General features: G+C 38.1%; 1 protein-coding gene across 1 annotated transcript in view; it reads right to left on the bottom strand.

Moving 5' to 3' along the window:
• Positions 1-15648, bottom strand: part of PIK3C2G (phosphatidylinositol-4-phosphate 3-kinase catalytic subunit type 2 gamma) — a 208105-nt gene that overhangs the window by 40114 nt on the left and 152343 nt on the right. Inside the window, 3 exon segments of the mRNA XM_055809289.1 lie at positions 2831-2952; positions 3517-3709; positions 12122-12231. Of these exon segments, the coding sequence (XP_055665264.1) occupies positions 2831-2952; positions 3517-3709; positions 12122-12231 (425 nt within the window).

Below are 15648 nucleotides of genomic sequence, written 5' to 3'. Positions count from 1 at the left end.
GGGAGACGATATGACCCAGGATCATGACACATATGAGCTCCAGAGATAAAAATAGAGCCCAGGTCATTTGGCACACATAGATGGACTGTGAGTGTTCTGGGTTCCTCTGGGGCTCAAAAAGGACTTCTTTCAATAGATGGTAGGGAGGATCTGTTTATAAGCAGCTTAAAATTAATTAGACTGCATAACACAAAGAGAGGACTCTGGTGTAAAATGTAGGCCCTCAGAAGATACATCCTAAGACCAGTGGCCAAACAGAGGACAGAGAAACTGCTGAGTGTTAGCACCAGTAACTCTGCTGCAGGGAAGGACAACACAAACCTTGTGGTGGTGCTGAACAGTTCTTTAAATGATCTTCACGCTTTAGCTGAATTGCACCTATGGCTGAAACTGACTTTGTACTTGTGAACACACTTGTGTTAGAAAAGGTTAACTTCCCAAGCTCATTTTGAGCTTTGCATCTACCTTAAGTACATCAGAAAAATACAAACTTGCGCCACGCGCAGACATCCTGCATACCAGATTCCATTTCCTACTTACTAGCTTCAAGAGCAATCTGCATATAAATTATGTCACTTAAATGCCTTGTTGGATTAAAAGATTTTTGTCCTTTTAAAACCCAATAATTAAACACAATTAATACTCTGTCTGAAACCAAATAAAAGGGAAGGTGCTAGAGGGCAAGGGCTTGCTTGGGGCAGCTATGCTTTGACTTATAAATATGGGCTGAATGTTTAGATATCAATAGCAAAATTTCAGATGCTGAGAACTCTGAAATTTTGCCATTACTTTCTTGAAATATAGCCAGTATTTAGCACTTGTATGAAGTAGACTCATATTGCATTATTTCTTCCTAATGAGACAAGAATATATACAATTTCATGAATCAATATAAAGCAGTAACCAAGTCCTTTCTGTTAACATTTCCAATTATTCTAGTAATATTAGACATTTTACTTTTAAATCACATATTTTCAAACTGATTTTGTGGTCATATTATGGAACAAGGCTTTTTCCTTCCTTTGAAGCACCTGGCATCAACTTTGTAACACAGACAGGCTAATGGTCTGATATGGTATGGCAGTTTCAGTGATAACTTCCTATAAAGAAATAATTAGGTTTTTATTATTAGAATAAAATCTGGAACACATGAAAAGCCTCAAGCTGATGAAGTTCTGTTAGAAAAACCCCAAAACTTTAACGTTAAAGAACAGACATATAAAGAAACATCATAAAATGAATTACTTCAACACAGTCTTGGGGAAAGATCATACACTGACAGGTTACTGCTGGGATTGAATTATGACAATAAAGCTCTGCACCTCTTAGACACAGCCTCAATATATGCAGATTAACTCTCTGTGAATTCTGGAACTCTTTTGCAGTGAAAATGTTGTGAAGGATTTTATTAAAGGTAGATTTATCTGAAAAATGGCTAGTACTATTTTTGAAATTCACTACAGGGTTTCTGAGGTCTATGTATTTCTAAAAAGAAATATATTTTCCTTCAAAGGCCTCTGCTTACCACAGGAAAAAAATCATAAATAGGTACTTGTTAAATATTTTATTTTACAACCTAATAGTTTGCATGCAAATATCTCCAAATCAAAACCGTGATTCAAACACTTTAAGTGTTTAGTGAAATTCTGATTCTCACCAACTGCTGCAAATCAGTTTATGTGAGCCAGTCATAAGAAGTCAGACTGGAGTCAATGAAAATCCCTTCAGATAGGAGAAAGATTCTCTAGAATTAAGTAACCTAAAGCTGTTTAAATGAACGCCTCTCTCAAGCTTGAGGAACACAAAATTTGGGTCTGGAATTTGTGGACTTTATTTTTTAAGTCAAAACCACATTGTTTGCAGCTACTTACTTTGGGTCAAACCTCAAAGACCTTACTATTTTTCAAGCATATAACTTGATATTCAGCTTTGTTCAAATAAACCACTCATCTTTTTTGGCCAGCTTTATGTTTAAACGTAGACTGAGTTTGAAAAGGGGCTTGCATCAGGGTAATTAGCATGACTGTAAGAGACAACTACTTTGTTCTCAATGGTGTATGCAGTATAATATATATGATATTTATTACAAAAGCCATTGAAAATCATTACATAAGGCAAAGCTGTTTTATATAATACAAAAATAAACCATGGGATTCACTGTCCCAGAAAACTGTGAAGAAATAAGATTCAGAATATGAAAAGCAGGAATAGGCATACACGTGGATTATAATTAATATTCAGAATTATTGCAAATAATGATAGCATATTTTTCAAGAGACATTAAACTGAAAGATGCGAGGCACAAAATGTTGGGTTTTGGGGCCAGGATAGTACATAAGATTATTGCATATTTCTTATCTGGGCAGTATGTGCATCTTTATGTAAGAAGGTTTATCATGCCTGCCAGTGTCAGAGATTGGCTTGTTTCTGTTCTGACCCAGTGTGAACATTCCTATATTGCTTTACTATGTGGATTGTGCTACGAGATTTGATCAGCATCATGCAGAAAACAAAAACTATTAAAGGCCCTATTGTACTTTTAATGAAGTCAATACCACTTACCTTTTGATTTCAGGAATATGTGTCAGGCTCAAGCTGTTCCCCCCTTCTCCTCCCATTAAAAAAGGAACAATAATATATATAAAAGTTATACTGTCACAATAGTCTGTGATTCAGTTACTTCTGGGGCTGAATAGAAGGCTTGATAGAATATGTCACATTGCCTTTGTGTTTCTAAAAATATGTCTGCTGTACATTTTCTCACATTCTTATCTGTGCACAGAGAGAACCATTTAACAGCAGTATCACATTTGCTAATATGCTGCCTTACTCTGGGAGGGCATGTGATGGAAATTGCTTCTGGAGATGGCTGTGAAGTTTTGAGAACTGGTCAAATGATCTTTCCACGAAAGTGACCACATTGCAGGTTTGCACCACCTGCACCAAATACAGCTGTATTGAGGAAAAGGGAGAGGAAGAAAATTGTCAGAGAGGCACATAAAAAAAAAATGTACAAGTGAAAATATAACGTGATTTTAACAAAGAAAAACCTTTCTTTAATGCAGTGCCAAGTGCCAGAGAATTCGGTTTGTAATTTAGAGTCTTTGCTGCACAGGAAGTTTTGTGCCTGGATAGCATGCAACTGAAATACTGAAAGATCACTGCAATGTGTGAAAACTAATAGTGCACCATTAAAGCATCATACAACAGCCTCCGATTTCTATTAGGCTTCCTAATTTTGCGCCATGCTTTCCTTCTGGATGCTTTAATTAGCTCTTGATTTATTTTTCACTATAGGGCATGAACTGTTTCCTTAATGGCTCTCTGCTAATAGCTGTCTGCCTGGTGTTCTTTCTCTCCGGTAGTTCATTGCTTATGGCACTGCTGTTCATCCTCTGATCCTTTTAATGTGGCACAAGCACATCTTCTATAAAGGAGGAGGCAGAGTATATAAGCTCACAAAAGAGTCATTAAAGATCAAGGCAAATGAGGGCAAGCAAAGAACATAATACATACGGAGTCAGTCTTTTTGTTGAATCCCAGAATGGTGGCTCTTGCAATAGACTTCTCTCCGTCCAACATCATCCATTCTTGAGGGACAGACTCTGGAGCTGGAGGCTTTGCAAAGCCTGTCACTGACATCTGTGCAAACATGTGGATCAAGTTATTGAGTTTAACAGGAAAGCACTCCAAACTTTCCTTTATTTTCCTGAAGAACAAACAAACAAACAGAACATGTACTGTTTGTGCATCTGTTTTGTTTCCATTTCTTGATCTTTGGTTTCATGGATGCAAGAACCAAAAAAAACCCCCAGATTCTAAAACCTACGTCACACGAACACGTACTGCCCCCACACATCCAGTTACTGCTATTTGTAGCAATACAGCATATCCAGCCCCTGAGTTCTACTGCTTAAAGGTGCACTCTTGACATGTAGCCTGTCTCATGGCTTAGTTTGGGTTAGTTACTCTTCATAAGCTGGATACCATCAGTCTTCAACAACAGACAACAGAGACAGAATGTGTGTTTTGAGGAATTCCAGGGTATAAGAAGTAGTCTTCACTTTGACAGGTAAGAGAGTGCCCTATGACTTTCTTTTTGGTTACACTAAACTCACATCTCACATGGACTTACATGCGTTTGTGCCAGGCTACTGCATCCAATTTGTGATTTAGCTGTGTATAATGTGTTAATAAATCCTCTACCTGGTTATTAAAACCTCTATCCCTGTGGAGCTGCTCAATGTGAAAAAAAGAAGAAATAAATTTTCTTCCTCTATCTCTCCCGTCTCACCCCTGTGCAAGGGAAGCCAGAGCACACCTCTAATTTCCTAGAGTTTTAAGAGCCTTCATCAGAAAAAGCAAGATAGATTAAAAAAAAACACCTAGATATACATGTAGATATGTACAGCAAACATGTTTTAACATCAAAGTGAACTCGACTTGAGAAATAACACTGCAAGATAATCACTGGTCTTTGAAGAGTAAGATGCAGTACTCATTAGAAAACATTTGCCTTCTTGAATTCAATTGCTGGTTAAGATCTATATAACTTGTGATGCCATATTTTTTTTTTTTAATTTCCCTGCTTATTACTACAGCTCTCTGATGATATTCTGGATAGATTTTGATGTTATAGAACAGCAATGCATTAGTTTCAGGCCGTATGGCAGCAAACCTCTACTAAATTGTCAGTGTTCATTTTCTTTTTTTTTTTTTTTTCTGTTTTCTTTTTTTTCCCCAGTTTTAGACCATATCTAACTAGCTTATGAGGGCTGACCATACCCTTAACCACCTTCATCATCCCTGTTCAAAGCTGAGCAAATGCTTCACCTGTCTTTTAAAATTAAATTCTTATTCATGGGTTTCTGTGAGTGGGTTGGATTGCTTACTGCAATCAATTGAAATCAATTCAATTCATTGCATTAGCCTAATTTTTGTGATCTGAGATGTTCTGGTTAAATTCTGTAGCTTCACAGGTGCAACCATACCAAAAAGAACATTCTACCTGCTGATAGCTGCCCAGCTTGCCCTTCTCCCAAACCCCAGATTTTTTTCAAAATACTGTGTGAATTTATCATACAGCAATTAGGCATACTAAACTGAGGAAAGATTTATATGTTTTTCTTAATGTAATACAAGGAAAGGTATCTCTGAACTGATTCAGTTAATTATCTTAATTATTAATTACATTCTCCTGAAACAGATACATACGGAGTATTTAATAAATGACAGAAATTAACATTTAAATGGAAAACAAGAAAACAAATCTCATTTCAAACTATTAGTACAAAATCAATTTGGTGCTGATTAATTAGGTTGCATGTGGTGAACTTTCCCTTTTTAACTCCTCTGTATTTAATTTAATGCATAGTTTAAACACTTTCTAAATCACTGAGACATGATTTAGGTTATAGAATCTGTAACTGGGCCATATTATTGCAAAGCACTTAGGGAATTTGTGATATTACTAGAAGAGTCATGTAAACTTTGCAGCTAAGTACAGTGCATTTTAATTTGCCTAAAGCAGGCCTAGGCCCATAAACCAGTGTTAATCAGACATTATCACTATGCCGAACAGCCAGTCTCATAATACCTGCATTCCTTTCATGGGTTCATTAAGACTAAAATATTTTTAACACCCAGATTGCTCATCACATACTTTAAAACTAAACAGAGACTTTTGTTGTCATTGTTGCAGATTTTCACTGTGAGTTATGTTAAATGTAATCATGTAAATGTAAAAACAGATATTCTGTTTTATCTGTATGCAGTTCTCACTGTTAAAATGGAAAACATGTCATGTTATCCACAAACAATTGAAAAGGCCTCTTCACTATTCTCGTGACATCTCACAGTGCACCTTCACAGAAAGGTAGAACAACTCTGGTTATAGTTCTCTGCACTTTCTGTCAAGGACAAACTGGCTTAAGGAAGCCCTCATTCCCACAGCCTCCCCAAAACTGGTTCCTAACTATGTATAGAGCAGCAGTGTACATCAGAACCATATGTCTATCTTTTCTTTTTTTTTTTTTTTTTTTTTTTTTCTTTTGCAGTTTATTTTTGGCATGCTTTAGTTCACCATTTTATCACGTTGTGTTATCTGGTTCCCCCTTCTGCTAGCATTTTTAAAGTTCATCCTAAGAATCAGTGCTGGAACTTTCCCCTTGAACTCTCCGAGATCCCCACACACCTTCTTTTCTCTGCAGCCACATTGTTTAGCCATAGGCAAAGAAGTAGGTAAGGTCATGGGTGCTCATTGCTGAGATCCTCTTGCTCCCTAGGCCATTACCGTCTTTGCTTGTGCCTAAAGCTGGCTCTGCCCTCACAAGATAACAAAAAGTTTCTTATTTTTTTCTGTAGCCCTAGCTGCTCAGGGATTTAGTTCCTAATGGTCTATAGATGGGAAAACTGAGGTGACCTATATGAAGGGCATCAAAAGCACAGGTTAATCAGAAGAAAACAAGAAAACATCATTAGCTAAAGTAACATTAATTGTGGATCACAATATTGCTAACACAGTTTTCAGGCAGAAAAAATATTTTTTTCCACATGACAAGATCCGTTTACCACAGAGTTTGGTGTTTGACCTACTTCTCAGAAAAGTGAGTTAAATATCCAGGATTATTGAAAAGTAATGACTTTCTGCTTTCTACCTGCTGGACTGACTTTGAATTTGAGATTTGGCTCACAGTCTTCCTACAGGATTGTCAAATTATGGTAGCAGGTAAAATATGCACAGACTGGTTGGCTGCTTGTGTAAACAGAGATGGATGAAAGGATTGTCTAACATTTTCAAGGGTGACTAGTGATAGTTGGTGCCTTGATTTTTAAGAACTAGACATTTTGTGTGGGATAGGTATTCTGAGGGCTGGTGCTTAGATTTTTTGGATTTACCAACCTTTCTCCAGAGCCTTTTAAGAGCACATACAGTCATTGTTGCTGACTAGTTATCCAGATCTTAGTCTTGGTATATATAATATTCACCCCAAATATCAGAATAATTTTCTTTATCATTCTTGATGACACCCTGCTTCTCATTTCCGTCTAGGCCTGAAAATAATTTAGAGTATAATGAGCAAAATTTATTTTCGTGGGATTTTCAGACATTAATGAACATAATGTTTCATTTATACCTAACTTCTCCATCCATGAATTTACCATTTCAAAACAAATTGAGTAGTAAAACTCTCCAACAGCTCTTAACAGAATTTTCCAGAACAGTACTGTTTTCAGGGACAGACCTTTTCTAATTTTCAGCAACATTTATTCATGGACAGTTGATATTCTTTTTGTGTACATCAGTGATAACCCTCAGCTTAATACCTTATTTCCCACTGTGATAATATACGGACAGTAATCGTATCCTTTTTTACCCCTTATTTTGCTAGGCTTTAAAATCCAGGTTTACTTTCAGATTAACTCTGATCCCATGGGTTGAGCACATCAGGTACTCTCCTGAAGTGCATCTTCCAGCCTAGTTTCCCTACTAGTCCTGCTATACGCCTCTCCCAGGACAGAGGGCAATCCTCACCCCAAGCTGGTGGCATGTGGGGTTTGTACAACAGTATGAAAGCCTCACACGGCATCAATTCAAGGATGAAGTTCGACTTCCGTTCCTTCGATGCACATATACCACAATCTTTACAAATTGCTTGAATGCTGCTGAAAGAAAGTTTAGCACTGTAGGTTTGTTTATGCCCTTTCAGAAGTCACCTTCTTTCACTGGGGTTTCAGCTGTTTGAGAGATTTCTGCTGGAATAGATGCAGCCACCTGAGAAACAGGGATCAGCTGATCAGTTAGAGAGTAGCATCATGTTTTGAAAGGAGTTACTGTGAATTGCCCAGTTCTGCAGCTGGTTGGGGGTGGATATGCTTGACCTAGGCATTGACAGGCCAGGCACCTAACAAATGATTCTGTTAATAAATAAGTAAAGATGCCAGCTGACCTAAGAGGCACCCTGTCAGTTAGGCTGCTGAAGATATGCGATGGTGTTTCTGATCCACTGTGCATCTCCTGTTCACGGTTTTCTATGAATGGGTTAGATTGCATACTGCAATCAGTTGAAATGAACTCCATTCATTGCATGAGGCTAACTTTAATCCCTTAAAAATAATTTCAAATATACCTCCCCTTGCAGGCCCTTTAAAAATGTCAGGCAGCATGACACACCATGCTGAACATTTGAGGACATCTGCAGAAAACCAAATGGGAAATTTATATCCAGAGGTAAGATGGGTTTCCAGCTTCTGGTAAATCTGTGTTGTTAGGGGAAGAGGAAAGGAGGGAGGGGAAAGGATCAAATTGAGTTTCAAGGATCAAACTGAGTTCAGGGCAGATGCTGGAGAGACAACAATGTTTCATTTGGCACTAGGTGCACAGAACTGACAACGAAACACAGAAACTCTTGTTTAACTCTCAATTGGTGCATTGTATATCCATGATCTGAGGGTGCGACCTTCCAGAAGGCTGTAAACTGTGAGGCTTAACACTGCCGCCCATCAGCTCTTAACAGTGAGCTGACCCAATGTGAGAAGAATACAGCACACAAATGAGACCACAGGTTGTTGAACATGTCTTAAATCAAGAATGAGAGCAAAGGAATTTGGTAAAACACAGGACACTTTATGATCCTGAAAGGGGTCAATACATTACTGTCCAAACTCTGCTAGCATTATTCTGTTGGCTAAAAAGGTGACGGCAAAGAACAAATCAACATTGTTTTGCCAGGAATATTTGTGACATCGTTCATCATTTTGTGTTGTTTTTAAACAACAGTAGAGGCAATGTCATTATTATTACTCAAACCAAACTCAGACAATTGCTAAAAGCAACCTATTTCTGCAGAAGCAGAGAGAAATACTGTTCTGTTTCCACTAGCAGAAGATTGAGGTTTTCAGCAGATGCATTATATGATTGAATCTGAAACATTACAATAACTACCTTGTACTTAGAACAAAAAATAACTTTCTGTTGGCAGTGTTTAACATTCCAATGACCACACTCCTTGTCTAGAAAAGAATTCTTTAAAAAACAATAAAGTGCTTTTGGAAGCAATTATGGAGAAAAAAGAGCTATGAATTGCGAAGGATTTGAGAGCTACTGGAAGTTATGCTAATATTCAGAACTTGCAATTTCCTTGGCTTTCTAAGGACAGCTTGAAAACTAGATACAGGAGTATGCTACAGAGTGACCATGAGAAGTGTGTAACTGGATTTTTTATCACCTGAACATTGTATATAACAAGGAGGTAGGGAAGAATTTTTTTGAAGGACAGGAATAAAGATGATGTAGGTAATCCAAAGCTCACAAAAACCTCAGTATATTAACATTCCTGAGGGCAGGTTGGAAAATGCTTATACAGGGGTGTAAGCAAAAAGCTCCAAGAGAAATTAGATTCATGGAAATTCATAGGTAATGATCAGAGACTTTCGTCATGCAAATAAGCATATGTAATATAAATATAACCTACGAGTATTAAAAAAAAAAACCAAAAAATGCACTCTAGTAATATTTGACTTTCTGTGTGATGCAATGATGTCTATGGATAACAACAAATTTACACTTCAGCATTTTGAAGGAAATTGGAAAAACAGCTCTGAAGTTCAAAAAAACATTTTAGCAGAAAATACAGCTTCAGATAAGAACAGAGCCCACAGCAGTGTACAGATCTGAACTGTGATGCTAATTTTGTTGGTAAGCAAGACTTGAACGGCATTTCCACTCTGAAGACCTTCATTTCCTTAACGCCAACCCTAACAAGAAATCTAAAGGGAAGGAGGACATGATGGCGTCTGAGTCCTAGCTGTAGTCTCTGTGGGCTGAACAGGATTTCCTAACCCTAATACAAACCTCTACCAGGCAATCAAGCGTACCAACTTTTCTTACTTCCAAAACAGTGTTAAGCCACATCTACCTAATGTCAGCTGTTCTTTCACATGCTTTGGCTGAGAAGGACTGCAGGTGAATTCTTACTCTGAAGTCCCTCACTCCCTTCCACCCTGACCCTCAACACTCAGCCCTCACCACAACCACTTTGCTCAGCAACAAGAAAGAGAGTAGAGCCCCAGCTCTGTCTGGAACCCAGCCTTTATCCTTTGTCTTCCAGCTAAGCAAGATGACAGTGACATTAACCCTAACCACAACCTTAGTCCTGCCGAACTGAAAAGCATACTGACCCTTTCCACCTCCATAAGAGCCTGGGCATTAGCTCTGAGCTTTGTATGACACTAACACAATTTTCACTTTGAAGACTCACATTATTGTATTTGTTATGTATATCTTAGCCTTTTTTCACTAATTAAATGAAGGCTGTTTTTTTTACCCGTGAGAGACAAACACAACCATCCAAATTATCTGACAGAATCCAAAGTTTTAGAGTTTAGTAGAAATGGCATGTTTCCTATTTGAATGGAAATAAAAGTCTGTAATTTGGGAATACGTAAAATTTTAAAGGAAAGGATAAGACAGAAGTTGATGGTAAATGTGATTTTGTCATTAATTTTTAAATAAAACAATCTTGCTAATGGCCAAGAGTGAAAGCATATGAAAAATCAAGTGTTAAAGGAGAAGGAACTCAGTGCTCAGCTGAGCAGTAATAGAAAAATACTGTGAAGTAATAGGAACATAGTTTTGTTTAAGAAATTCCTCTCTTTCTCTTTAAAGAAGGCTCTTCCTTAAATGCTCTAGGTCTCTGTTCCAGCCTTCTCTGAACCTGCTGCCTCAGTTTCCAATTCTAATACACGAAAAGTAGACATATAAACAGCATGATTCAAATTGCCCCAAATCTTCATATTGCCTTCTGTAATAGTAATGAGACTAGCTCAGCTGCTCCAGTTCAACCTTTCACCACCTTTGTTCATTGCAATGTGCCCTCCGGCTGTACTGATGGTAGGGGGACTGCTCTTGCCTAAAGGCAGTTTGCACCCTGCAGAGAACTGTGCTGCCTTATGGAGTGTCCTTTTAGGGCTTTGAATTTGAAAGGAGCCCTTCACTCAGAGGCCAGTGCTATGACCTGGGTATGTGCCCTGCACTTGCACCAGAGGAGGAGGTTAGAAGAATCTGGCTTGCTTTGCGTGTTTACTTGGTGTTCAGGGTACATGAATTCATAGACTGTCCTTGGGAAACAACAGTGCTGCACAGGATAGGGTCTGACAGGGAGATTTTTTCTCGTACTATGCCTAGAATGGGAAAGTGAGTTTCCAAATTAAGTCTCCACTGGCCTCATCTAGACAACATCTCATCAACAGCTGGAATTATATGTAATGCAGAATCTTGATCTGAAAGATCAAGACAGAGGTCTTCAAACTTTTTATACATGTCATCTGCAGCTCCTCATCAATAATCCCCAGTTACTATCATAAGCAAATGAAAGATTTCATTATCCTAACTAAAATCAAGATTTAATCCTACCTATATTCACACACAATGTTTTTCAGTGATAGGTCTGTTAAGCGCTTAAAAGGAAGGATCAGTACCATTTTGCAGATGGGGAAACTATGGCTAGCAGAGGGAAAGTAACTTGCCTGAGGCAACACAGAAGGCAAAAAGAAGAACAGAAAAGGAAGTAAATTCAGGAATTCCAGGTCCTCACTCAGTCCATTAACAAGCTGAACCTTTATATGCAGTTCGAATCCTGTTGCATGTAGCTGCTGCATTTAAAAAACTAGAGGAAAGCTGACTGGATATAAGCCAGAATGATTTCACCATGAAAGCAGAAGAAACCTCTTGGTGCTGAGTAAATGACTTGTTACAAGCATACCACAAATGAACAAGTGTTTCTTCCAGAAATCCGAGGAGATTGGTTATAACATGCATAAGGAATGGACCTTTTAAAAATTAAACATGTGAATACTGATTATCGTTTTGTGTAATTCCACTGTTTACAACCTCTTAACGTAACAGAAAAAACTGGTGGTTGTTTGGTTTTTTTTTTTTTGTTGGGTTTTTTTGTTTGTTTGTTTGTTTGTGGTTTTTTTTTGTTTTGTTGTTTGGTTTTTGTTTTGTTGTTTGGTCCTGTTTTGGTTGGGTTTTTTTGTTGTTGTTATTTTTTTTTTTAATTTGACAATTTTGCTTTGTGCCTGAAGGAGATAAAGTTTCTGGATTACATTCTGGTTTTACCTTGTAAAGTAGCTTGTAGCCTGGAGGTCTGAGTCCTGAGGACGGAGATTATCATACACATACTTCAGATCCTGAATGCTGTTTAGCTCAGGCAATCCTGCATGCAGCATCTTAAAGTAAAGAAATATCATTAGTCCATGGTTCCATTGAAAAGAAATTTAAATGGAATAGAGCTAACTGAGGAAAGAAAGGTTTTACACTACAAAGTCTTGTAAAACACAAAGTTTTGTGATCTGAAAAGTGGTTCTTGATGCCAGAGTAATGCCTGGAACACTAAAGTGAATCTATTGCATTGTAAATCTTCCCAGTGAGGTACCAGAAAGAGGCATGGGTCAAAATCACCAATCCATTTTAATTATGTATTTTCTCTTTGGATATTGTAATCTTAATGTGTATATTGCTAAGCTTCCTTCATAGCTTTCTAACAGTGATAAAACGAAGGTAACCAAATTCTGCTCCCTGAACAATAGTAACCACATTCTATTATGCTCACTGTATTATCCTAGTCCTAATCCAATTTAGTGCAACATCACCTCCTCATTTGTAAATACTGATTCCTCCACTATTGCTCTGGACTCCTCCTGCAAAGAGATCATAGATTCACTTCCTTTACAGTCAATGCAGAAGAAAAGTTCCTTTAGGCATCGATTCTTAGTGGGACCCCTGAGTCGGGCACTGAAAACTGCCCACTTGGGCACTGATACTGGAGGGTATCATTCTCCATCGATGAGGGTTGGAGCTGTTCTAGTTGGCCAAGTTAGGTTCAAAAGACAAATAATGGAAATATTCCCCTTGCAAAGTAGCAACACAAGTAAGGTAGACAACTGAGTGTGTCCAATTGCCCATACAGCTCTCTCCAGGCATCTTAAAATGTCAACAACAAAAATAATTTTTACTCATTTCAAAACGTACTGACTTTTCTCAACAGTTACAGTCAGTTGAGAGTGTTGCTTTGTGTGTAATGGGGAAAAAATTACTCCCTCACATTGCTCTGTATATGAATTTGCAGTCACTACTCTGCGTTCTTCATTGATATTTATGTCTAGCTCCGACAGAAAGACCAACTAAGTTTTGCAAGTAACAGCAAAGTAAAAAGGAAGCACTGCTTTTGTTTTAAGGTTTTGCTGAGAGACTAATAAAACAAGGGGAAAAGATTTGGAGGAGTATTGTCTTTATTCCTTCAAACCTTCTCAACAGTTTTACTTTCTTTTTGGAATTGTGAGGGAAATCTTGCTTCATATCAGACCCAAATTGTATTACCACTGAACAGTTAGATTGCTGTCTCACAGAGTTTTGGCTAGCAAGGAGCAGCGGCAGAAAGCTCAATGAGGTGCATTTAAGGGAGCTCATAGCAGGGACAATAACAAAATTCAGCACTAAAGGACACACATTGCTGTTCATCTGTATGCCTTCAACCCTTTTATATGAGATGATATAAAAGATGATAACAATTCCTGTCCCCTTTAAAAAAAAAAAAAAAAAAAAAGTTGTTGCATAGGCAAATTAAGCTTCTTGCCCTGCATTAGAAAAGGGAACAATACCAGAAACAAACATAATCTGAATGATCTGTAGTGCAACTGAAAAACAGGGTTTCTTTAAGGTTCTCTGCATTGTAGAAGGTAGAAAACCATTTGCTGAAACAAAACAAAACAAAAAAAGTCTTTATGTTGGCAGTACCTACACTGTACTTTGCTGGCTGTAGGGGGGACCTATAGGCTTATTATACTGTTTCATCCCTTTTGCTCCGTATAGCACATCTTTCATGTTTCCAGTCCCCTGATGGAGGAGGCTTCTGAATGCTGTGGCTAGTGATACTAGATGCTAATTAGACAAGACATGGAACAACTGTTCAGAAAATAACTACAGGTATCCTAGGGCAACTCAAATGTCACTAGATGCCTAAGTTTAAGTGCCTGCATTGTTCCCCTCGTTTGGCCACACATACGTCTTGACCTACCACACTTAGTTATTCCAGGCTTTCTGACTCACTGAGTGGAGCTGCCTACACTCTCCTTGGGCCTGGATTCAGAGCTAGTGTGTGATGCTCAGCCCACCATCCCATGAAAAATGAATAGTCCTGGCACGTACTTTCCATGTGTAATACCTCCAAAATGGGGGTGTTCCCTCATCCTCTTTTCCCATATGGTGTTTCTTAGTTTAGAACAGTGAAATTACTTGTATGGGGACACAGCATTCTTGAGTCTTAGATCTGCTCTGTCTAGGTACTGTCTCCTGTTTTATACTATTAGGTCTGCCTGTTTCTTGTCAAAATAGAGGCAAGTGTGCCAATTATTTGCTGTCTAATGTCACCTCTAAGCCCCTTTTAATAATTTTCTACCTGAATAATCTTAATAACAGTAATGGATTTTGCATTTCTTTAAACTAGTCAAAAAGTATTTGTGTCCTGTGATCACCCACTTGATCACAGTTCACATCAAATCTTTAATGAGAGCAAAGCTGATGAACTACCGGCTTTTACGCAGCTGAACTCTGCCAGCAGACTCTTGGGTCTCCCATGGATGTTTCTGCTTTTGAAAGTGATGGAAACTTCATGGATTATTTCTTACTCCCTGTAGCAAATGTCTCTACAGCTCTAGAAACAGGCTGCTCACTACCAAGGAAAAGGTTTAATTCCTAAACTGGGCCAAAACCCCCAAATAGTTCATAATCATGGTTTTCTAGAAACCACTAATAGTTACTGACCATCCAGAGCACAGTTTACCACTCCTGTGAAGTACTGTACTGTAACATCTCCAAAAATAGAATGTGGGAGGGGAAGGAAAGATTAATGATGCAGACTTCCAGACAGTGAGAGAAATCTTAGATTGTCAGTGATTCAAATAAGCAGTGCTTAGTTTATCTTGCCCCGTCATGACAGTATCTGATATTCTGCATGGAAATAAGAAAAGCAGAACTTCACAGTCTGTCTACTTTTCTAGAAATGACCCACGCAACTAAACCACTTTGATACTTAAAATTTCTGATCAACACCCCATTTCAAGTACAGAACGAAACTCACCTTTCCAAACATCACTGGCAAAAACAAGGCGTTCAGCAAACTTGTCTGGTTTGTTTAATTTCCTTTGGTATGAAGTGCTCATTGATGGGGTGTGAGTACGCTGCCAGTTATTTTTCAATGATGAAATGCAACACAATTGTCTAAACTGCAGCCCACTGACAAATATTAAAACAGATCTTCATGTTGACTTTTAGTTCAGCACTATTACCTCTCCTTAAAGATCATCAGAAACAAAAGATGCAGCATATCCTGAATATAGAAAAACCTGAGCCATATACAGGCAGAGGTAGCTAGTTATTTCAGACCTCCTGACAGGAACATTTTCTTAACAGTCTCTCTATATATTATTCCAGAGTAATCTAACATTATCTCTGCTGCTTGCAGAAAAAGGAACTGCACTGGGGACAAGGAGGTGGGCAGAAGATGTAGCTATATTTGCAGTATGCAGTTTTAGGCAACCTGTTCAGAAATGGAGGGATTATTGCTGTGTGTGAGAGAGTAGGAGTGC

The sequence above is a fragment of the Falco peregrinus genome, chromosome 6, assembly GCF_023634155.1.
Source record: "Falco peregrinus isolate bFalPer1 chromosome 6, bFalPer1.pri, whole genome shotgun sequence".
Taxonomy (NCBI): Eukaryota; Metazoa; Chordata; class Aves; order Falconiformes; family Falconidae; genus Falco; species Falco peregrinus.
Note: the sequence above shows the minus strand (reverse complement) of the source record. Positions and strands in the feature narration are given on the sequence as shown.